Here is a 23400-nt window from a genome sequence, read left to right as displayed (position 1 = left end):
AAAATTAATTCAATTGCCTTTTGAGCAGACAACTTCTAGAAAATTCATTGAATGGAGACACCTTTTTGAAGAGAAACCAAGGCACCCCTTGGATTTTTATAAGAAAAAAGTTAGATTTTCCAAAAGAAGAGGCCAGCAAGCAACCACCAAAATTTACAACCGTCGTCGCCGCCGTTGGACATCTTTACTTTATTTTATTTTATTTTGAGTGTTAGTTTGTATTGTGAGAGAAGGAAGAGAATTCAAAGGAACTTCAAGACATTTGGCTGAGAGAATTTGAGATAAGTGTTTATCTTTGTGACTACACTTAGTTTTTAATTTAGATTTCTTGTTTGTGTGCATAATTTCTACTTCTAAACTCCTGTGTGGTTATGTTTTCTCCATGGTATTTGAGAAGTTTTCTTTATCTTTTTCCTTAAAATGATAAGAGATTAAATATTTAAAGGAAGTTGTGTAAAGTATTAGACTTCAATGTTAGAAGAAGTTGGGATGATTGAAGACCTTACACTTCATTTACTTCTTGATTTGACCAATTAAGATGTTAAAATCTGTTGTGAGAACTACTTTTGAAGTTTAGCAAATAACTTAGTTAACTTAGTTTTTTTAGTTACATTTCTATTAGTATTCATTAAACTCATTTTAACTTTTCTTTCTTACTTTAATTTTTATAGTTTGAAAATCGTAATTTATTTTACTATCATATAAATTTTCATTTTCCAAACTAAGAGTTGATAGTAGTAGACTAGGATTAGCCTAAGGGATTTCTTACTGCACTTCTCTGTGGAATCGATACTAGGTTTCTTAAAGAAAGCCTATATTACTTGAAGTGATACGTGCACTTGCGTAGAACCACTAGTGTGTGACCTATTTTATATATTTTATAACATTTTGATTTTAACCACTAAATATAAATTGTGTCAAGTTTTTTGCCATATTTTTAAAAGCAAAATTACTACGTATTTTTGGGACGGATCAAGTTTTTGGCACTATTACTAGGGATTTAAATTGAAACATAATACACAGAAAAATAACAAACACTAGAGGCGCATCAACTACCAAATTTATGGAATTATATATGCATCACCCTTTCAATATATATATATATATATATTGTTAATATCAAAATCAAGTGAGACAAGCTTTTAATTTTTCTTCTAATTTTGGTTATCTAGTAAAGGGAAGATTAACATCTCTTTCTTCTTTGTCCAGTTATTTTTATTAAGACTCAACTTGAGGGGTTGAAAAGATCAAGGGGAGATTAAATAGCTGGTTATATATTAAATCATAGTTATTATCTCTATACGATTAATGATTAAAATTTTTATATATTTTTTGAAATGTAATTACATATTTTGTTTTTTTATAATTCATTATGTTACTTATTTAAATAATATTACCATAAATGAGTGGAAAAAGAGTGGCAGTGTGTCGTAGATGACGTCACACAAGAGAAAGATACTTTCATATATCATGGAGATTTAGACTTTTTAGTTCATGAATCTTTCATTATTTTGGAATCCAGATAAAATCATAGAAAATTAATAAATTTTTATAATCAATAGAAATATATAGGTAATAACTATGATCTAATCCCGATCCAACCATTTGTTCTCTTTTTGGTAAGTCTAAGCTCCTTGTTTTTCGATTTGGATAGGCATACACAAAATTATAGGTTGGTTTCTTGATTCATGATTCTAGATGCTTGTCACTCTAATTAATTTTGTTTTGAAATATTTTTTAATATTAATCCATATTGAAAATTGGTAATTTTATTGTTGCATGTATCATTACTTGTTGTAATGAATATCAAAACTTATAAAATTCAATTTATAGGTTAGTAATGATGTGAGGTGTTCTCTTGGGTATTGCAACCATGTTTCCACACCAAACTAAAGGTCAACTGATTCAAGTAGGACTTAGACTTCTCAAAGTTAATTAGTCTTTCTAGGGTTTATGGTACCCCAAATAAAGATCCTGACACGTTTGTGAAATGATACAACTCAGTGCACATTCATGATATGTACTAGGACAACATGATACAAGAGAAGTGATAGTTGGTTAGAAAATCAACCTAATCAACAATGGTTGGGGTAGGTGTAGTTCAACTAGTGTTTGTGATGCTTACTCTAAACACACCATAAACATGGGTGATGAGTATGTTTCACTGAAATTAATGTCAACAAAGCATCTTTGGAGACTAATATGTTTTTTGATCCAAAAAGAGTGATATCAGATAGATGACTTCTAAAATTATAGAAGATATGAAATCTCCAAGTACTCTAGAATGTGTAGTTATTGGTTGTTTTTGCAATTGTTGTTATTAGTCAACCAATATTGTCACAACTTTTTAATTTTGTAGAATTATTTTACATTTTCTTCATCACGTTCTGATGATGTTTGTGAAAATTTTGTTTTTTTCTACAATTATTTATATTAAATGTTAGTTGTGATACCATTGGTCACTATTATTAAAGAACGAATACAATACTTTTACTTTTATTATAATTATTTTTTGAAACCAATACGTATTTTTTTCTATAATTTCTATAAGTTTTTTTTTTGTCTTTTGCATTTCTTAACTTTAGTGCTACACTTCTTATCAGTGTTTAGAGAAAAAATATGCTGAACAAAAAAAAAAAAAAATTCAATAAGCTATTAGCGGAAATGTCTTATGTTGAAATTTAAAAATTTCTCAAATCAATCTTACTATCATAGTTGATATTATTGCTTATCATTTGAATTTCAAAAAGTCCAGCTTCAAAATATTAATCATCCTCTTGAATGACATCACATATTACTTCATTAAATTATGAATACTATACTATTTTTTTGGGTTCATTGATTATCGTTTTCATTATTTAACATGAAATGAAATAGTTCTCTTTCTAATTTAATATCTGTGCAACCATTTTTTTCTTCTATACACACATGCAAACACGTACACCGCATATACAAAATCTTGAATATAAGACCTCTTGGTTAAAAGATAAAAAGTTCAACTGCTAGGCCAATGTGACTTACGTACAAACATTTTGCTTTATAACACATGAAACCCTAAATTCGTGGAGGAAGTTACTCTCATCTCGTTAATTGCACAGAAGAAACCAAACTGACGTATTAGAGTTTATTTAAAATTATACAAAATAATATGAATATATATTAAGTTTAGATATTATAATATATATTTAAAAAGTTATTTAACCCAAACCAAAACATTAATTTAAAAATTATAAATGAAAGTATTGTGCCGGATGGAGTGTTTTTTATTTCTTATTATTTAGTTAATTTCATAACAACTATTTCCTCGTGAGTTCGTGGGTCCTTAAACAGTTTCCAAATAAAGACCAAAAGCCTACTTTCTTTTATTTCCACTGCAATTTGCCGTCTCCCTCCAACTAACTAGTTTGGTTGACCCAATCTCTCTCTGCCCCTTTCCCTCCCCTCGCCCCCTTCTCTGAAACCGGTTGCTTTCATGGCTTTTCGTTCCGGTGTGCCCGGCGCGGGCGAGAAAAACTAGCCTTCCGCCTCCTGAAAACTGTAGTCGGCACAGCCGTCGTGGTCCGGCATGGCGGTAATCTCGCTAGAGGTGTTCCTCCCGTCGTGGTGGGAGATTGAGGTCACCTTCGCTGCCGCGCTTTTGGTGATCGCTGTATACTCATTGTTCGAGAGGATATCAAGGGTTGGTTTTTGTGTTGGTAGTGGTGAAGGGATTGGAAAGGATGACGACAGGATTTCCGGCGGAGATGAGGCGCTGATTGCCAAGGACCCGCTCCTCAGGGAGTGTGATGACAAGGAGAAGGTCAGATGTTGAAATTTATTCCTTTCTTGGATGTTATTGAATTCATTTTTTATTTCTTAGCCGAGAGTTTCTGTTGAGGAGAGATGGGCATGGGGTTGTGGTTGGATATGGGTTTCGGTCAAGAAACTGTGGGGGGTTTTACTTGGAAAATTGCTTTGATTTGGCATGCATGTGCCAAATTTTGTTTGTTTATTGTTTATGATGGTATTATAACCTGGATGCACGGGCATTTTGTTTGACAATCTTTATGCACATGTACCATGGGTTTTGGGGTTTATTCGGTTCTTCTAATTATATGCTCAGACATCTGCATATATGCAGTTTGATGAGTAATTTGATCTAATTTTACTAAATCATCATAAAGAAATATTAAATAACCATACAAATTCTGAGTTTGATGTACTAACTTTTAAAATGGATTACAGAAGTATAGCATTCAACGTAACGTCATGTGGAAAATTGAGTGGAAGGAGAAGAGAGGGTGAGAGAAACACACATAATATACATGACTTAAATAGCAATTTATATTTCATTCAAAAAATCAATCAATTTCCTTCAATACAAGACTATGGCCCAGTTCGGGGTGGCGGTAGGCCAGCGGCGTGGCCCGCTGCTGCGAGTTCTCACTGTTTGGGGTGGCTGTAGGCTAGTGGTGCGACACGTTTATCATAAAATGCAGGCCGCAGGTTCGACCCCGTGACACGTGTTTCATTTTGTTTTTTACGGCTGTGCCCTCCTTTCCTTCGAGATTCGTCCACCCTAATCCTAGTGCCGAACTCCTCTACGAAGCTGCAATCTCTTACTCCTCTTCCTCCTCCTCTCCTGCGTTTCTAACGCTACATGGTCCCTCTTCCTCTTCTTTCTTCTCTGTTCCATAGCGGTAAGCACTTTTTTAGAAATAGAAATTTCAGGAACCATTCTTTGAGTGCAAGTATCCATGCGAATGTTTGCTCTTTAGATTTTTGATGTTACATTTGTAAATATTGTTTGGTGGTATGGATGTGAATGCTTGATGTTTGAGTGAGTTCTTGGTGGCTAAATTTTTTGTTTGGTAAATTATATGAAAGAAAAAGAAATTTTTGAGGATATGGCTTGGGGATGTAATCAACAATTAGATGTTAGATATGTTTGAGTGAGTTAGTTGTAGCATACTTGATATTCACTGTTACGTGAGGTGTTTATCTAGATTTTTGTACCGTTTTAAAGTGAATTTTTGCTTATGAAGTATTAAATATATGACTAGAACAGTTTTGTTACAAACATCAATACTATATAGGGGCAAAATTGTCATTTGTCCATATACAACTGCTGCATAGTTGTTTTCAAACCGTAAAAAAAAACAGTAAGTTAGCTTCCCCGCAGTAGTTTTCAGGGGCAGCTAAATAGCAGCAGCTTATTGATAAGCTGAAGCTGCCCCAACATACCCTATATCTCATTATATAGATAGACCAGGGCTCCTAATATGAAAAATACTATGATGACCATGAGTGTCTCACTTCATTTCACCTTGAAAAAATAAATTATTTTGGAGATTTGAAAGGTGAACAAGGTGGCGACGGAGACGAACTTGATTCTTGCATAATTATTACTCTATAATATGCATGCATTATGAACCATCTATAAGGACTAGCATGGTTGTATTTGACTAAACGATTTATGAAGAATTTGGAGATTTTGGATATGAATGTCAATGTACATTATCAACCACATTAATAACATGGGAAAATATCCTATGAAAATATGGTTGTGACATTGGTGATGGTATAAAGTTGGCATTATTCCATAGCTTATGGACACAAATATGACATTTGATAGTGGAAACAAAGGAAAATCAAAGTTGGCCAATGACATAGGATGTTATGATAGTTGAGAAACAATCTATACCTTGAGTTGTAGAGGTTGTGGAGCAGCAATAGTGGTTATAGGCTCTTAAGACAAAGGTGTATCATTAATCTTTGGTAAGATCATTTATGCACATCGATCTTGTGGGAGGTCGATATTGGGTTGCAGTAGCCCAAAATGGGTGTGTGTGAGGTTTTATGGGATGCAATGCAGCCTGTCTAGGGTTGGTGCACAATGGAGGGTATAAGTGGGTGCATAGGGATGGTTGCACACACGAGTGGGTTGTAGGCACTATGTGGCGATTAACGCTTGCAACATATGTAGCAGGTAGCAACAAAGGCATGGCTTGGATGAGGTCTTACAAAGTCTTAGTTAGTCAAAGTTCACATGAGTTAAAGTGTGAGGGAAGGTGTGGATGAATTTATGGTGAGGCAACATGGTGGGATCACATAAAATGCTGTAGTCACTATGGAACAATAGATGGATTGGGTTTGTTGTGAAACTTGTTTGTTCGATGATGAAGATGAGGCGTACAAGATGATGATAGATGAGCATGATTTTTGACTCTAATATCCTTGATACAGTTGTAGGGAAAGATAGATAGATAGATAGATAGATAGAGAGAGAGAGAGATACAAGATGTTAGATTAATCAATTTTTCTTTCTCCTTTCTCTCGCGCACATGCACATATATATAACATGTTAAAAATAATTGGTCACATGCTTAAAATTTAATATGAAAAAATCTTCAGAATATGCGTGTGCTCCATAATAAAGTCATGTTTATAAGAGTGGCTGTGAGAAACTTCTAAATGATACTTAATTAAAGTTTTAGTTATAATGGGTACCATTTATTTTTGAGGGACTATAAACTACAAGTGGATACACGAATGCAAGACTTATCGGTTGAATTGCGGTGTAGTAAATAAGGCATAGCCTAAAATAAGTAATACCTGATCCCCACTATATGAAATCATTACCAATATCATTAACATTTAATATATCACAACCTTATTAGCGCAAGATAAAAAACCATAAATTTATCAAAAAAATAGCATAATTAAAATTTCAATTTAGTGTATAAAGTTAACATGGTGCATGCATTTTGTTCGAAGAATATAAATTCTAAACCTAGAAGAAATTTATTGCCTTAATAAGTAAATGCTAGTAAGCTAAATTTGTTAGTGGCTTAATTCTATGGAAGCCTTTGTGAGCATTTATGTTTTGATATGTGACCGGCTTAAGTACACCTATTTCAACAACTCAATTATAACCATTTCATGAAGTAGCTAAAGTATGATTCCATTGAGCAGTTCAATATTTTATTATTTTTTGTCAACTCACGCTTGGTTCTTAGTAAATAATAGTTGAGTTTTCCCATCTTTCTTGTGGCTGGGGACTTTGCCATGAAGAGGAGTTTCTAGTATTGATCAATTGTTTTGTCCCAACTTTGTTAACATTAAGCTTAAGAAGTTCAGAAACTAAATATCCATTGGTGAGTTTTTGTGTTTGTTGAAAGTAATTGTAGATCTGTTTGAGCTACACGTACATAAAATTGTTGGTGTTGAGGAAATAGCAGATTAAAGTAATTGGATGAGTTCCTTAACCTTCTGATTGATTCTCTTAAAATAACTTAAATTCAAACAAATGCACTTGTGACTCTGTATATTTTTGAATATTTGATGAAAGGAATTTTCATGTCTCACTTAAGAAAAAATGAGATTAGTGGTAACAAGAACCAACCAAAGGTACCACCCTAATCTTCCTCTAGTTAAACTAAATGTTGGATTTCTTTTATTTAAATTGACAGTTCATTTCACTTCAATTTTTACACTAATAAACATGCTCATATAAAGCATGTAGCTTGCAATGAACACAAGTTTGCAGGGACTTGTTATTATAATTTTTTGATGTAAGCACATGTACCTTGATAACATTTTTACATGTAGATAAATATTTTCATATTATAAGCTCTTATGATGTATAATCTTACATTTTAACGAAGTTGTCATGGCTTTGGTATAATGATAAATGCATATGGAATGAATCGGTTAGTATTTTATTAGATTAAAGAAATGTGACTTGACTTTGTTAAATGTTAAAATTTTGGTCTTTTCTGCCTTGACCTTTGCCATAAAGCCACCCATGGATACGAACCTTCCCCTCTATCTATCCTTTTTTTGATCCTAATCATCACGCTAAGATTTTGAGAAATAATAAGGAGGTTATTGCCCTCTATAACGGCAGCTAATAATGAATGGTGCTATATTGTATAATTGATGGATATCTGACAGATATTTAGATGCTTTATGCTTAACCGAGGCAACTTATTCATCTTGAACTACTTCAAATCCTTTAAATCACATAAATTATTTTTAGCAATTTGCCACATAAATTGTTGCAGTCTTATATCTTTTTTCTACACTTAAATTTTGTTTCAGCTTCTTATTTGTTTCTTGAAATAATTCTTCAATTTGTTTGACATGCAGTTGTCCCCTTATTTTGTAGATGAACCAGTTGAAAGGGGATTTTCAAGTTGGTTCCTACGTTATTAAGGTATTTTTTTTGGTTCTATACTTTCCTCTCTAAGTAGTCTGTAGATTTTCTCTCATTTTCTGGGTAGGAAAGAGTTCTCTCATTGAATGAGAAGAGAACCATCTACTGGACTGAGGCCTAAAGTTATCCTTTTTCAGATCGTTTCTTTGATTTGCTTAGTGAACCATTTTTTGGTACTATTTCAGCTGGAACTTCTAGCTGCCAAGAACTTAATTGGTGCAAACTTGAACGGCACATCTGACCCTTATGCAATAATTACATGTGGCGATCAAAAGCGATTTAGGTTACTATCACAACTTTTCATTGTTTTAGCATTTGCCTTGTTTAGCTTGAAAAAAAATTAATTGGCATGTTAATTTATTTGTGGTTGGTATTTTTTTTTTCTTGCTTCCAATCTTGAATTGGACTCTCAATTCTTTGGCATGCTCACATTTTCATTTTCTAGGAAAAAAATTGAAACTTGTGAAAATTACCTGTGATCTACAATACTCATAAGCTATCATAATATTCTCACACCTCATATCCACCTTACAATGCTTAAATTGTTCATCCCATTATATCTTCACCAAATGATGTACATTACTCTTTAAGTTTATTTTTTACGTCAACCCATATAGATTTTGGTTTAATATTTACCAAAATAATTGAGGACGGCTCACTAGCTTAGATATTTAGCACTTTTAAGCAATTCTAATATCAGATTAATGTTAATACTTAAAGAACTATTCTAAAATTGACCCATTGCGAAAATGCCTGTAGGTTATGCCTCTTATTGAATGTTGGCATGTAATTTTTATCCACATGGTAGTTAATGTGTGTTTGTTTAGACCCATAACTTGTGGTTTTGTTTAAATTGCGTATTTTATAAATTTTTTGATCGACCCAATTAGTATCTTACACTTTCAGATGACATGGTAATGCATCCATCAGATATGATGGCAATTTGATGTATGCCTTAATGTACGTGGTTTACTATTACAAACCTGGAATAAAATGTGTAAAGAAGAACACAAAATATTACAACAAATTCCTAACTATTAACTAAGGCAATCACCAATCTGTTTTGCTATAAAACTGTCAACATAGTTTATTCTCTATGCAGTAATTTAAAATCCAACAAAAATTGATACAATTCCATCAGGATTCTAAGAACTGTTTTACTTCTGCCGTGAATGAAATTCACACAAAAAAAAACGGAAATCAATATGCATCAAATTTTTAGAAAAAGATAAAAACTGAGGTTTGAAATTATTATTTGGAAGGCCCATGTCAACGTAGATTAAAGAGGAATCATCTCCCAAACTTATAATAATTTTCATCCAAAAACAGAAGAATTAAGAGAAAATATAATTTTATTTCACTATTCATTCGTTCAAATTCCTTTACATTCCTCAGTATCGTATTTATTTTTAAGAAAATTCTATAATGAGAAATTCCCCCTAGTCTCCAAGAGCTAGCCTAATATTGCTTATTTTAAACAAAAATAGTGGAATTCTAGAAAGGATAGAGTTTTCAATCTTAGTTTTTCGGAAAAGCAGTAAGTTTCCAACTTTAAAATAATTTGTGTCAAGAAGTTTGCTAGGGACAACACTCAAACAATAGAGTGGGGACTTTCAACACATTTTGCTAGATTAATCACATGTATGGCTGTAATGTTGGTTGGCATTGTCAGATTTTACTTTTTAGATTCGGATCGTTGACTTTGAATGTTGGGCTTCCGCATGCACTTTTTTGCTTCAAAGAACTTGGTTCTTGGTGATCATATATATATATATATATATATATATATATATATACCATATTTTATAGAATATTTATTTTTTTATTATTGACTTCTATATTTCTGTAGTATACGTTGATGGATGTATGTTTAGACAAAGTTTCAGTTGCTATTAACATTTCACTATTTTTTTTCATTGCATGCTTTCTATATCAGCTTGACTCATAAGATCCTCACAGAAAAAGGAAACAATTTCGAGTAATTAGGGAAAGATGGACTCTCTTTTTATTTTAAATTGTATGATGAATGAGTGTTTATTGACTGATTCTTGAGGTAAAATGTTAAACTAGAAAAGCCTATAGTGCATAGGTTCTTCATCATTTTTCAATTCATTCAACCCTATTTGTGATACCGGAGTTAAAGAACAATAGAAAATATTATTACTGAATAAATATGAGATTACAACCAAACACATTTGAAAGGAAAAACAATACAAACAAAACACAAAAACTCGACTAGGAGTTGATTCAGGGGTGATGGAGATCGGCTAGGTGGATTGGAATGACAGAAAGACGTGGTGGTACAGGATGGTTGCATCATGCGGGCAACAAGTATGATTGTTGTCCTGGTTGGTGGCAGCATAAAGTTGGAGTGCTTAGTTAGGATACAGCTGAGAGGTGGTGTTTCCTAGTTGTTCTATGTTTCGGTGGCAAAGTGGGAGGGATGGAATAGCGGGAATAGGACTGTAAAGGGATGGTTTGGGTGGCAGGGGAAGGGGAGTGGGCTGGGAGGTTCTTGGCTGCAGAAAATAATATGGCGAAGGGGTTCTTGGGTGGCGACAGTGGTACATGATGGCTTGGCAGTGGCGACATCGATGTGGTTTGTTTAATTCTACTGTTGCAGCGAAGTAGAGCGAGGGGAAGGTGATAGTGGCAATTGGAACTATAGAAAATAACAATTGTAATGTTGCCATGGGCGGTTGTAGCGAGGAGAGGGGAGTTGCAGCAGCGAAGGAGGGAAGGAGTTGAGAATAACTACCTCTTCGAGAGTGAGTTACAATCAGAGCACCTTTTGCTTCCGTGACAGATGATCACCACCTCGGACGAGCTACAATCGGAGCACCACCCGCCTTTGGATACAGCCCTAGAAGGGTGAAAGAGAACGCCGAAGACTGTCCAACAAAATTCATAAGCAAAAAGCAGGCCTAAACACGAACAAATAACATAAATATAGAACTAGGGTAAAAAGGAGTGCGCCTCACTACAAATAGGAGGGAAACTCATTTGTGGAAGGATCGGTCGTTCCCTTCTTTGTCTGGATTGAATTGTTTTGTGGAAATATCGTGGCATCTACCTCGTCTGAGGGCAAAGATGCACCTCATCAATCTCTCGAGATTGGAGGAGCTTGGACCTTATTTGTCAAAGCTTCTGACGGCACTTTGAAGGTGATGAAACTGTTGTAACCTCTCGAGGTTGAGGGATTTTTTATTGTGGCCTTAGAAGCACCTGGACCTTACTGTTAAATGCACTGTCTCCCAAATCATCTGAGGAGTTTCTCCACTTGCGAGTAGCTATCCATATCGGTCCATTCTTGTAGGGGTATATTCTTAATTGAACTAGGCCTGCGTATCATGTATATGTTTCTGATCTTTAAAAAGTAATTCTATGCTGGCTCAACCTAATTTGAAGCGAGAACAAACTGAACCTTCTCAACTTATGATGGCCATGGCTGCAAGCTATCGAAAATGATGTTCTAAAATGCTCCCTGTAATGGCTCCCCTTGTCTGAAACTAGCTCTTCTATCTCACCATCCTCTGTAATCTCAAAAATGATCATGGTGACACTTCTTTGTTGGCAAAGGCGAAATAGCAATTATTATCTCAGACTCCGCATAAGATAAAAGGCTATGTGCTTACCATTTTTGGTGAAGGAGTAGATGTTCCTGAACTTGTCATGCTGAGTCCATCGTTCAAACTCTCATGGCTTCCCCAACAAAAGGTAATAAACATTCGTCGGCATCACATTACAACATATCTGATCCTGCAGCTGGTTCCTAATCGAGAACTCTACGACACACCGCTTGTCAGTGTTGATTCTACTGTTATTCTTGATCATTTATGGTTGGGGATGTCTCTGATTCATGATGCTCAACTGGTCTATCATCAATATTGATGTTACACTTTTACTACTACCTCTATTGTTGATGATGCCGCATACTTTTCTCTTCACAGTCCAACGATTATATAATATATGATGACGAAAGGACTGTTGCTCCCTCGGTGCCTCAAACTGGAGGACTCGTTGATCCACAAACATCTCACCCTTATCTAGTGGAAGCTGATTCTCCTCACCCTTTACTTTAGCTGCTTCTTTGTCACTAACTTCCTACTTGAATATTGCTTTTTGCATTAAAATAACAGAAAATGTACCAAATTTATGCATGTGTATCTATCATAAAAAATGAGCCATATCATTTACAAAAAAAGAAACCTCCCTCTCGTCTACATGCATAAAAAAAAAAGATTCATGAAGGGCAAAATTCACACAAAAATGAGTTGCCCTGTTACGTTCTCTAGAAGTATGACAACAAATGACTTGTTTGAACAAGGTGAGAACCCAAAACCGAGGCATGTTGTGGTTCTTTCTGTTAGATCTCTTTTTTTATAGTCGACCTCAAAAAGTGGATGACATTAACATTGTCACCTTCAATAATGAGGTCTTTACATTTGAACATGCAAGGAAGACACACATGCTGGATGGATTGGATGGCTTGAAGCTCAACTTGGCCGCTATCTTAGTGTTGGAATTGTTGTCTAGTTGCAATGATACCGACCACTTGCTCATTATGAAAAATGGCTCCCGTGGCGGCAATCCCAGAGGGTAGAAAGGCCCCATCGTCACTCACCTTAATCCATTTAAGGAGGGGAGGATGCCAAAATAAGGAACCGAACTGGTATGTTGGCTAGCATCTCATTGCTCACAGGATAGATGCAGTTGGGTCTTCGTGAGTACTTTGAGAATTATGGAAGCAATAATATTTGGAGTGTTGTAGGCTCTATTGTGCACCTTGGTGTTACAAGCGGGCCAACAATAATGCACAATATAACGAAAGCAATGAGCTGGTATGGTTCTTGCTTTACGGACCTCACTAAGCTTTTTAATCGTTTCCACTGCTCCCATGATCGGTGAAGGTAACAACTCGGCATGTCGGGCAACCGAAAGCAATGTGTCCAAAACTATGACACCTAGAACATTTTTTAATTGGGGTTGTAGTTGGTGTGCTACTCTTCTCAGGTTTCTTCTTACTTGGGAGTTGCTTTGTCTGCTCCATTCCGTGAGATGTGGTCCTTTTAAGGTCTCCAATTGTGGGTGGTTGTTTGTTTGGTGGTGTTTGTCTGCTCAGCTTCTGATGTCTCTCCATTTTCAGTGCTAAAGTCTCAATATCCCTCAGTGTCCAATAGGGTTGTAACTGGACCACATTACTGATTGCGTGTTTCAGACCTCCCAACTTCTTGATTATGATGTGCTCCTTTGTCTCCTTCGGCTTACACTTCAATTTAAGCTGCATAAATTTTGCAGTGTACTCTTCCATTAATAGCTTCTTTTGCTGCAGGTAGTGGAGCTTTAAGAAATTATCCTAGCGACAGTGCGGGATAGGTATTGTCACCGCATCTTCCCTTTCTTCTTCTCCCAATAAGTGGTTTTGTCCCATCCTTTTCTCTGTCTCTCTTTCTTTAGATTATCCTATCACAAAGAAACATTCTTATTCAGCTTGATGGCGGCGAGCTTCAATCTTATATCAGCAGACACCTTCTTATATCATGGAAGTCATCTTGATTCATTCTCCCCTCGAAGTCAGGTAGGTCCAATTTCATTCCCAAATCTCTGTATCCTCCAATAGACACGTCATTGCTGTATCTTCTAGCAGACAATCCATCTATGTATCCTCAAACAAACTTCACATCTCTATATATTTCAGCAGACACCTCTTCTTTGTATCTTCTAATAGACACTTGAGCTCTAGATTTCCGTTGATACTATACCCCAAAGCATTGTGACTTGTCTTCTTCTCCTCTGGATTCATCCCTACGAAAGGTATTCATGTGCTTCTCTCCTTCAAAAATTTCACTATTAAGGTCGGCAATGATCCCGCCCTAGGTTCTTTCTTCAATGGCATCGAGTTGATGTAACACTTGGCGAAGTAGTCATTGTATGTCGTCCATGGTAGGTTCCTGATTAGATCGATGGTGGCCTGGTTGGGGTTTGGGGTATATGTAGGTGGAAGGTGTAGGGGAGTGACTGAATGGGGGATGCTAGAAATTCTAGGATAAGTAAGATTAGGGTTAGACTGAATTTGATACTAATTGATATTGGAGTTAATTCGAACAATAATAGGAAAATAAATATTATTACTGGAAACAAACATACGATTATAACCAAACACGAAAGGAAAAACAGCTTCGACACAATACACAAACTCAATTAGGGTTTGATCAAGGGGTGGTGGAGATCGGCTAAGTGGATTCAGATGTCAGAAGGATGTGACGACAACGGTACATGATGGTTTAGGGGTGTGTGTGTGTGACTCCAGAGGCAACAAGTATGATTGCTGTCTTGGTTGGTGGTATCACAAAGTTGGAGTGGTTAGTCATGGAACAATCGAGAGGCGGTGTTTCCTGCCTGTCCTGTGCGCCAATAACAAAGTGGGAAGGCTGAAACAATTGGAACAAGACTAGAAAGGGATGGTTAGGGTGACAACAATGTGGGAAGGGGACGAGGAGGCGGTTGGAAGGCTGGTGGTTGCAGGAAACAACATGGTGAAGCAGTTTTGACAGTGACATGGGATAACTGGTTAGCGGCGACAGCAATGTGAGTTTTATTGGATTTGCTGTGGTAGTGAAGTGGAGGGAGGGGAAGGTGACGACCGTGACTGGAAACTGCAGAAAACAACTATCATAATATTGCCCTGGGCGACTGCAGAGGGAAGAGGGGAATGCGGTAGCGAAGGACGTCGAGGATAACTACCTCCTTTCGAGCGGGCTACAACCAAAGCACCATTCGATCCCTTGGAAGATGATCACTACCTCAGATGAGCTATAGCTAGAGCAACGCCCGCCTTTGGATATAATTATAGAAGGGAAAAAAATAGGGCGGTCAAAAAAGCTTGTTGTTCACAAACAACTGGTATTCAGTTCGTTAAATAGCTCATGTAATTGTTTGCTAAATAAATGATCCGAGCATGAACATTTTTTAAGCTCGAATATAAACAAGACGAACACGAATAACTCTTTGTTCTATTGTGTCGACTTATTTTGGCTCGAAATAAAGAAATTATATATATATTATTTATATAATAATATATTATAGATATTTGTATCAAAATTTAAATCATTGTGATCTTGTCGTTCTGCTCGTTTGATTGCACATATTGGTGCAGGTTTGAATCCAACGAATATAAATCGGGTCGAACATGAACACAAAGTGCACGAGCAATTTCAAACACGAGCCAATTTTGAATGAGTTGAACACAAACCAAGTTTAAGTTCACTTAGTAATTGTAAAATTTTAATAATAAATCTATTTAGTTAATTTAATTATTAATCAATTAAACCCATCATAATTCAAGTAAAATATTAATAATTTAATTAATTAACTTGATGATCATAAAATTTAATTAATTAACTTAATAATCATAAATTTTAATTAATAATAATTTAATTAATTACCTTAATAATCATAAATTTTAATTAATAATAATTTAATTAATTAACTTGATAATTATAAACCTATTAATTATTTAATTTAAATTAATACCTATAAAATTAAATTAATTAACTTAATAATTGTAAAATTTATTAGTTAATAATTTAATTAATTAACCTAATTAATTTAATAATTATACTAATTAATTATTTAAATTCAAATAATAATTTAATTAAATAAGTTAATAATTATAAAATTTTAATAATAAGTCTACTTAAGTTTTTAAAAAAATATAATTTTTTTTTAAAAAAAATTAGAAAATACCCAACCAAACATATTTTATATTTTTTAGTTTTTAAAATCATATAAATCAAAACATTATCAAACACATTTTATAAAAATAGAAAACAGACAAAAAACAAAAGTAAGAATAAAAAATAGAAAGAGGTCCCAAACAAGAGCTATATTCCTATACTTAATAGCTCTTTGGTTCCCTGATGGACACTGTCAGATCCTTCGTACTAGTCTCAGGATATGACTATTAAATCCTTTCAAGGAACCTATTACATTCATTCTCAACATGATATTATTTCTGGACCAAAAAGTCTTGGAACTGCACTTTTTTTAATTATAGAGATAAAATAGAGATGGTGATAGAGGATGTGATACAGGGAATTGGTGGAAATTTGAAAAACACATAGCATTTACTCATGATGATGATTACTTGAAAGCATTTAAACTATTACTTTCTCAAAGTTGGTTGCGTTGATTCTTTAAAGAATGAAACGGAAGTCCTATGCAAACTAAATTGTTGGGTGCCGGCATTCCTTATAACTCATTAAGAATTAAGTTTTGATATTATATAATTTGGCTATCTATAGAAATAATCAGACAACTAAACATTATGCGTCACTCAAAAGGCTTAGTACATACTAAATTTAGTGAAAAAAGAAATGTACATAAATTGGAAAAAAAAAGAACTAATTCAAAAAGGTTGATTTTTTTCTAATTTCTTATATTTATTTTGATTTAAGTGCAAGTCCAATGGGGATACTAATTGTATAGAACTTGTGAAAGGATTTTAGCATTTTTATTGTCATTAAGTTTTCTAAGAATGAGTTAATTTTTCCTTCAATTTTCTTTTTGTACTTATAATAGCTGATAAAATAACGGCAGCATGATAATTTAGAAACTTTTTTCTTTTTGCTCAAAATTTGGCAACGTTTTGTTATAGCGCTGGTGGCGAGTTGATGAAAATAAATACTGCCTGTTAAAAATGATGAGTAGACAAATGCTTCTGGAGGCCCCATACTCATGAATTAGGGTGACTATAACCTTATTACTTTGATAGAAACAATTGTGCTATGATCATAAAGATTTTCCAGATCTCTCGTTGCATATGATAGCTATGTTCAGGGAAGAATAATGACCTCGTTTCCGTTATATTGCATTCTATACTTGCTGAGCTTATGGTTGAACACCTCAACACATATATAACTATACTTTAGTAGTGAAGTAAGAACATCAATATTCTATTTTTCTAAAAATTAAAAGAAATTTCATCTGATATTGGTGTACGTATTGTGGAGTGTCTCTCATTTAATTTTTCAATGTTATGATCAAAGGACATTTCACTAAGTAATTGAAATAATTTTATTATTCTCAAAAATCATCTCATATTTATTAATTTGTGTAATTATTAGTTATTTTATTTTATTTTATTTTAAGATATAATATTATGATGTTGTGTTTCATGCTTATTTGTATATTATACTTTTAAAAATTGATGCCCTGTGTTCTTGCCTGTGTTGTATCATGTTTCTATTTTTGTGTTCCTGTCGGTGCATCATAGCTGGAAAGAAATAACACATTGGAATTTACCCAACTTCCAAAAGGACAGAGGCCAGCCAATTCTAACTGTTTTTTTAACTGATTTTTTCTCCATTAAATACAAATCTGATGGATGTGTGAACAAATTAAAAGCATGGTTAGTGGCCACTGGCTTTGCCTACTTTTATGGGTTAGATTGTCGGAAGGCATTTGCTCCAATTATTAATTAGGACTCCATTCATTTACTTTTGCCCCTTGCAACAAACCTAACCTATCTCCTACACCAACTAGATTTTAAATGTTTTTTTGTATATTGATATTGAAGAAGTCTATGTGATTATAACTCACGGGCTTGAGAGTTAAGTCATTGCTGACAAAGCTTGCAAACATTGAAAAATCTTATATGATATTGAACAATAACGGTATATAGTTTGATTAATTACTAAGGCTAGTGAAGATGCACATATTTTTATAATACAAGGTCAGTTTTGTTTGATATTTTACTCTACAACCTGTGTTGGGGTATCTGATGCTGCTGGGATCCGCAGATTTTATTTTGTTTGCTGACAACACTTATCTTGGGAGCTTCCATTTTTGTGTATCATTAAATATAAGAAATATCTAATTCAAATTTTTAGATCACTCCTTTTTGTCTCTCCTCTTTGATCATTCCTATTTAGACGAGTATTTAATTGTTGTACATAGGAAGATTGCGGAGCTCTTTCTTTTCTATTTATACCTAATTTTACTCGAGAATCAATCGAGAATTAAATCAGTGGAGTTTTTCACTTATTTCTACAGGTGTGCTCCATCAAATGCTAGTACATATATTTTTTGTGTCACAATATGTGAAACGAATACTTAGTGACCAAGCTGGATTTTCATCTTTATTTCTTTGAAGCGAAGGGCTTGCAGTTACCTTATATCATGAAACTTTTTTTGAACAACACTTCCTTTTCAATTTCTCAAAGAACATTTAGGTTGTTATTTTTCTTACATTTCATTTGTTTATAGCATCGCAAATAGAATTTTTACAGGTTTAGAATGATATTGCTTTTTAGCTTTGTATGTATGTGTGTGTGTGTGTGTGACTATGACAGTAAATCTACTTTGATTGCGTCTTGAAATTTTCTCAATGTTTGTGTAGTTCAATGGTTCCTGGCTCAAGAAATCCAATGTGGGGAGAAGAATTTAATTTTTTTGTTGATGCACTTCCTGCCCAGGTTAGCTTTATTTTCCACCCCCATTTTTTCAATATTAATGACTGCATTGAACAGATATCATGCATGAACTCGAGCGGTTCATTTTTTTTGCTGATCTTGAAACAAATTTTTTAAGTAATACCGTGAAGAGATACTAATATTAAATTCTACTGTCTTTGGCACTCACAGATGAATTGTGAGTTGTTTTTTTCATTTACTTATTTTTAAAATTTCTTTTATTCTCTTATAGGGAGTTGTTGCTTGCTTTTATTTAAATGCCGTTTTCTGTCAATTATCATCTTCTGACTATAATCCAAAGTTCCAATTCATTCGATGCAAAATGGGCCTAGGTAATTGTGTGACATACATGATTTTTTAGGATTTATTGCTATTGACACAAATGGAAAGTTTTCTGTGCTCTCATAATATTGAGAAAATATTGGAAATTGGCTTGAAACTTGTATGGTAAGGTGGTGGGCCATCCTGGCAATTGAGTGACAAAGAATTTTTCATCTATCATTATTATTATTTTACTGAATACAAACCTCAGAACTTATCATCAAAATACATACAAGTTAGGGATTTGTTTAAAAAAATTAGATAAAGAACCTTTAGAATTCTAACTAAAAAAATCCCTATTTAATCACTCCTTCCCTTTTGGACTTGAAAACTTCATTTATAGTTTTACCAAATTGGTTTAAATTAATTATTGGCATGCTACTGCTCTTCTCTTTAGAACCATAATTGGTCTTTCTTTATCCATACATAGATTAAGCTCGCTCCCTATTAGGAGCCCTTTCATCTTTTCTCCATTCTTAAGCTTTTTTGGTTTTCCAACAATTTAAATTCTCTTTTTAAAGACTGAACATGATTGAATCGTCATGCTAACTACCCTAGCCCATTGACGAGTATGATCACACTATCACTTAATGTTTTTTCACCTTCCACTGTCCAGAATCAGCTTCATCAAGAAAAACTGGATCCAATATTTAGAATAATTGTGTATAATTTGTGGAATTATTTGTGGCATCTGTTGCAATAGCAGAGTTTCAGGGTGTGCATGCACTACCCACACGTTGGACTATGATTTTTTTTTCTCTCAAAATCTGTCAATGCGATGGGTTTAGGTTCAGTCCATACCATTACATTTCTGAACATCAGAAGCACAGATAGGTCCCCAGGCTCAGGGGGAGCAAGGCTCAAGAAAGAAATTACATAGGGATACAAGAACTCTTCGATGCAAAACATCATACCCCAAACTGAGGGAGTATGCCACTCCTAAGAGGACTCCTCAAATGCATTTGATGTAGAAATATCCAGCTTGAGCCCTCCAATCAATTTCATCGTGATATCAATGGGAGTCAATTGAAATACTCCATTTTCAGCCCTCACCAGGCCTCCGTGTAATATCCAATTTAAGTTACAATACACACTAAGAGCTTAGGAGTATGACACAAAATCAATCCCCAAACTGAATAATATGCCACCACCAAGAGGGTGCTTCATAATCATCTGATATAAGAGAGCAGCAAGCTTTGTGAATCCCCCATCTTTCCAAGATAATGTCACAGGGAAAAGAAAAAGAAGTATTATATTGCCATGATCCATCCACTCATCAAATGCAGTCACCCCAACAACAGCTCCAGCACCATTAAAATGTCCAGTCTACAACCTGCTGATCTTCTTGCATCTGCCGTATTCTCGAGAAATGCCACCTGAAATGCAAAGACTCATACAGATTCTGTCATCAGAATCTATGCTGATGAAATATGAGAAACCCATTGAGCTCTTCAAATACAATAGATATACAAAACAAACCAAAGCCCACCAAAGTGCATAAAACACATTGCAATTCACTAATCTGATAAAGTGAAGGTGTGCATATAAAGATGTCACCTCAGAAGGCCCTGGAAATAGCCTCCATTCAGCTGGCTTGACAATGCCAACATGCTAAGAATCTAAGCAACTGATTTATTCCTAAGCTGCGTATATCCTCAAACAAATTACCAGCCTTCTTAATTTAAGGACCACATTCTACAACATTCATTCATTTTAGCACCACCTTCATTAGGTAGTGCCCAGCAGCAGGTCCTAATAGAAAACATGCAAGCTTTACCTTGCTTGTTTATGAATTATGTTCTTCGCTGAAAACACCAGAACACATCCCTACGAAGTATATCATGCGTATATGTGCCTCTTATGACACAATGGTGTGTAGAAACCTAGTGGATTATTATATCAAATACATTTCCGAAATTTAGCTGTGATACTTATTTGGAAGACATAATATGCTACACACTTTAGCCTTATTTCAAGTATTACTACTGATTCAGAAGATTGTTCTTTTTGATGAGATTTCAGGCCCACCACTTATTTTTCTTCTATTGCTCACAAACTGTTATTTTTCATTTCTCTTTTCTTATTTTGTTCTCGGGAGTAAGAAGTAATTTATTTTAAGGATTCCTGGTATTTGAAGCTGAATCAAGCCAAATCACAATACTCTCGTACTTTATGCAGTTCCACATCTAATGTTGTTTCAGCATGTTATTTGTATGCATCTAAGAACTAGATACTTGGACATCTTTCATGTGATTATTATAATTTTTGTGCAACACTTTCAGATTAGTGTTACGATTTATGACTGGGACATCATATGGAAAAGCACAGTCCTTGGGTCTGTTGTTATTACTATTGAAAATGAAGGCCAAACTGGAGCTATCTGGTACACATTAGACAGCACATCAGGACAGGTTTAGTATCATTATGCTATCCTTTTTATCAATGATTAATGGAAAACGGCATTTATTTGTTTGCATGCTACTTTTTTCAGGTTTGTCTTCATACTAAAACTGTGAAACTTCCAGTGACTTCCGGCAGGTTATTTCTTACTTTTATTTGGCATTATGCTAGTTTCCTAATACCACGTCTTGCTTCTCGGTTTCTTTTCAATTTTCCACTTTTGGTTTGTTTTCTTAAGAAGCTTTCTGTACATTGCACGGGCCATAGCCTCATTTCTTATGCAACTGCTTTGGCTTTATTGGCATATTTAAAATAAGCTGATTAAAATTAGGTGTGAAAGATCACAGTGTTTGGTTTCTTAGCTTTTTCATGCTTTCTGATCTATTCCTTTTTGAGTTTTTTGAATGCTTGTGTTATGGTCGTATTAATTTTCTGGTTGTTGTAGAATATGGCATGGATGTTATAAGAATTTGTAAAGGAACCAGTCCACCTCCAGTACTGTAAGCAAATCACTCATATTCTACTTGTCTAAACATCTTTTTTATCAGCACATTAGATATCAAGAACTTGTCCTCAACATATTGATTGGTGTATTGATTCTCACTTTCTTATCATTTAGGATTTATGCCAGATTATTAAATTCTTAATTGTTAGAAACCTCATCATAGGCAAGGTGACAAGTATTTAAAAAAATTGAAGTTTTAGGTGTTAGATATGTAAATACATAGGAATTGAGTGTTGTGTTTGCAAATCTTCCTTAAAAATCATCATAACTTGAGCTTGTTCCATAGATAAGTGGAATTGCAAAGGAACCTTTTTCATATGCCCCAATTGCTCGCAACATATAACTAATTTTCTCTACTATCTAAAGAAAAATGGTGAAATAGGAAATTATTTTCAAGAAAAAAAAATTTGAAGAAATAGAAGAGATTTAAAGCATGGGACTTTGATATATCCATAAATCCCATTGGTAACAAGGATGGATGATGAATCACCTCATCATGCACTGGTAAAATGAGTTGTTAATCCAAGTTAAAAGGGGAAATTCTGTTTTCTTTATCCTCCACCACAAATAAAGAACTCCTTTCAAGAAGAATGTAGGAGAAGAAGAATGACGAAGAAGAATGTAGAAGAAGATTGGCGATGATGTTACTTGTGGCTAAAGGGAGACAAGGAGGAGCGTGACGAGGTGAGGTAAGGCGAGGCTAGGCGGACCTTCTCGACCGGCTAGGGTATGATCGTGGTGGAGCGAGGCGAAGCGAAGCGATAAGGGTATAACCTGTTTATTTGTGAACCGCGGCACGCACCACGTTGTTCGCTGTCGCGAATAAGAAGTGAGGAGAAACGGCTTTCATGACCGAGGGACTAAAAAGCAAGAACCAAACAACTATAAAATGCTGTTTTTGTCAAAGCTGGTTTGGAAAGCCCAAGCAAACGGGGCCCTAAATTTACACGGTTGGATTGCCCTTGCTTCATCTCTCGCTCTGTCTCCTCTTCATCTCTCCCCATTGCTTTATTCACAAGAGGCTTCGCCTTCCCTCTTAATAATATGTCTCAAGACCGGATGAGAAAAGTGGAGGGTTGCGTTAGGTAGTCGACAGCCAGCGTAAAACTTGTCGAAAAAAATCATGACATGAATCCTTTTGATCATTGTGTAAGTGCTAGGGCGTCCCCTGGAAGCGACGTGATGTATAGCCTGAATACAATGAAAAGTGTGCAAGGGCCGCTACACCGGCGCCCGGGTGTAGTGTTAAATAAGCAAGAGTTCTCACATTACGGTCGAATGCGGGTAAAGAAGTTAGTCCATGAAACTAATGAAACTAATATTAGGATAGGATCTTGGAATATAGACACTCTCAATGGTAAATTAATGGAATTAGTTGATATTATGATTCATAGGAAAATTAATATCTTATGTATTCAAGAAACTAAGTGGGTGGGAGAAAAGGCTAAGGAGATTGATAATGTAGGTTTTAAACTTTGGTATTCAGATAAGAGATCTTTCTTTTC

General features: G+C 34.7%; 1 protein-coding gene across 5 annotated transcripts in view; it reads left to right on the top strand.

The window, feature by feature from the left end:
- Positions 1–3382: 3382 nt before the first annotated feature.
- LOC110037930 (BAG-associated GRAM protein 1) overlaps positions 3383–23400 on the top strand; it is a 65242-nt gene continuing 45224 nt past the window's right edge. For 4 of the 5 annotated variants that reach the window (XR_002295379.1, XM_020742681.1, XM_020742673.1 and 1 more), the window contains exons 1-6: positions 3383–3799; positions 8150–8197; positions 8383–8480; positions 18597–18672; positions 21273–21401; positions 21482–21528. Coding sequence is in view for 4 of the 5 variants with exons in the window: in XM_020742681.1 (XP_020598340.1) it covers positions 3566–3799; positions 8150–8197; positions 8383–8480; positions 18597–18672; positions 21273–21401; positions 21482–21528 (632 nt within the window). In the remaining variant the exon portion in view is untranslated. Of the gene's footprint in view, positions 3800–8130; positions 8198–8382; positions 8481–18596; positions 18673–21272; positions 21402–21481; positions 21529–23400 lie in introns of all 5 variants that reach the window. The other variant, XM_020742698.1, reaches the window with a different exon arrangement.

The sequence above is a fragment of the Phalaenopsis equestris genome, unplaced genomic scaffold (genome assembly GCF_001263595.1).
Source record: "Phalaenopsis equestris unplaced genomic scaffold, ASM126359v1 Scaffold000002, whole genome shotgun sequence".
Lineage (NCBI taxonomy): Eukaryota > Viridiplantae > Streptophyta > Magnoliopsida > Asparagales > Orchidaceae > Phalaenopsis > Phalaenopsis equestris.
Note: the sequence above shows the minus strand (reverse complement) of the source record. Positions and strands in the feature narration are given on the sequence as shown.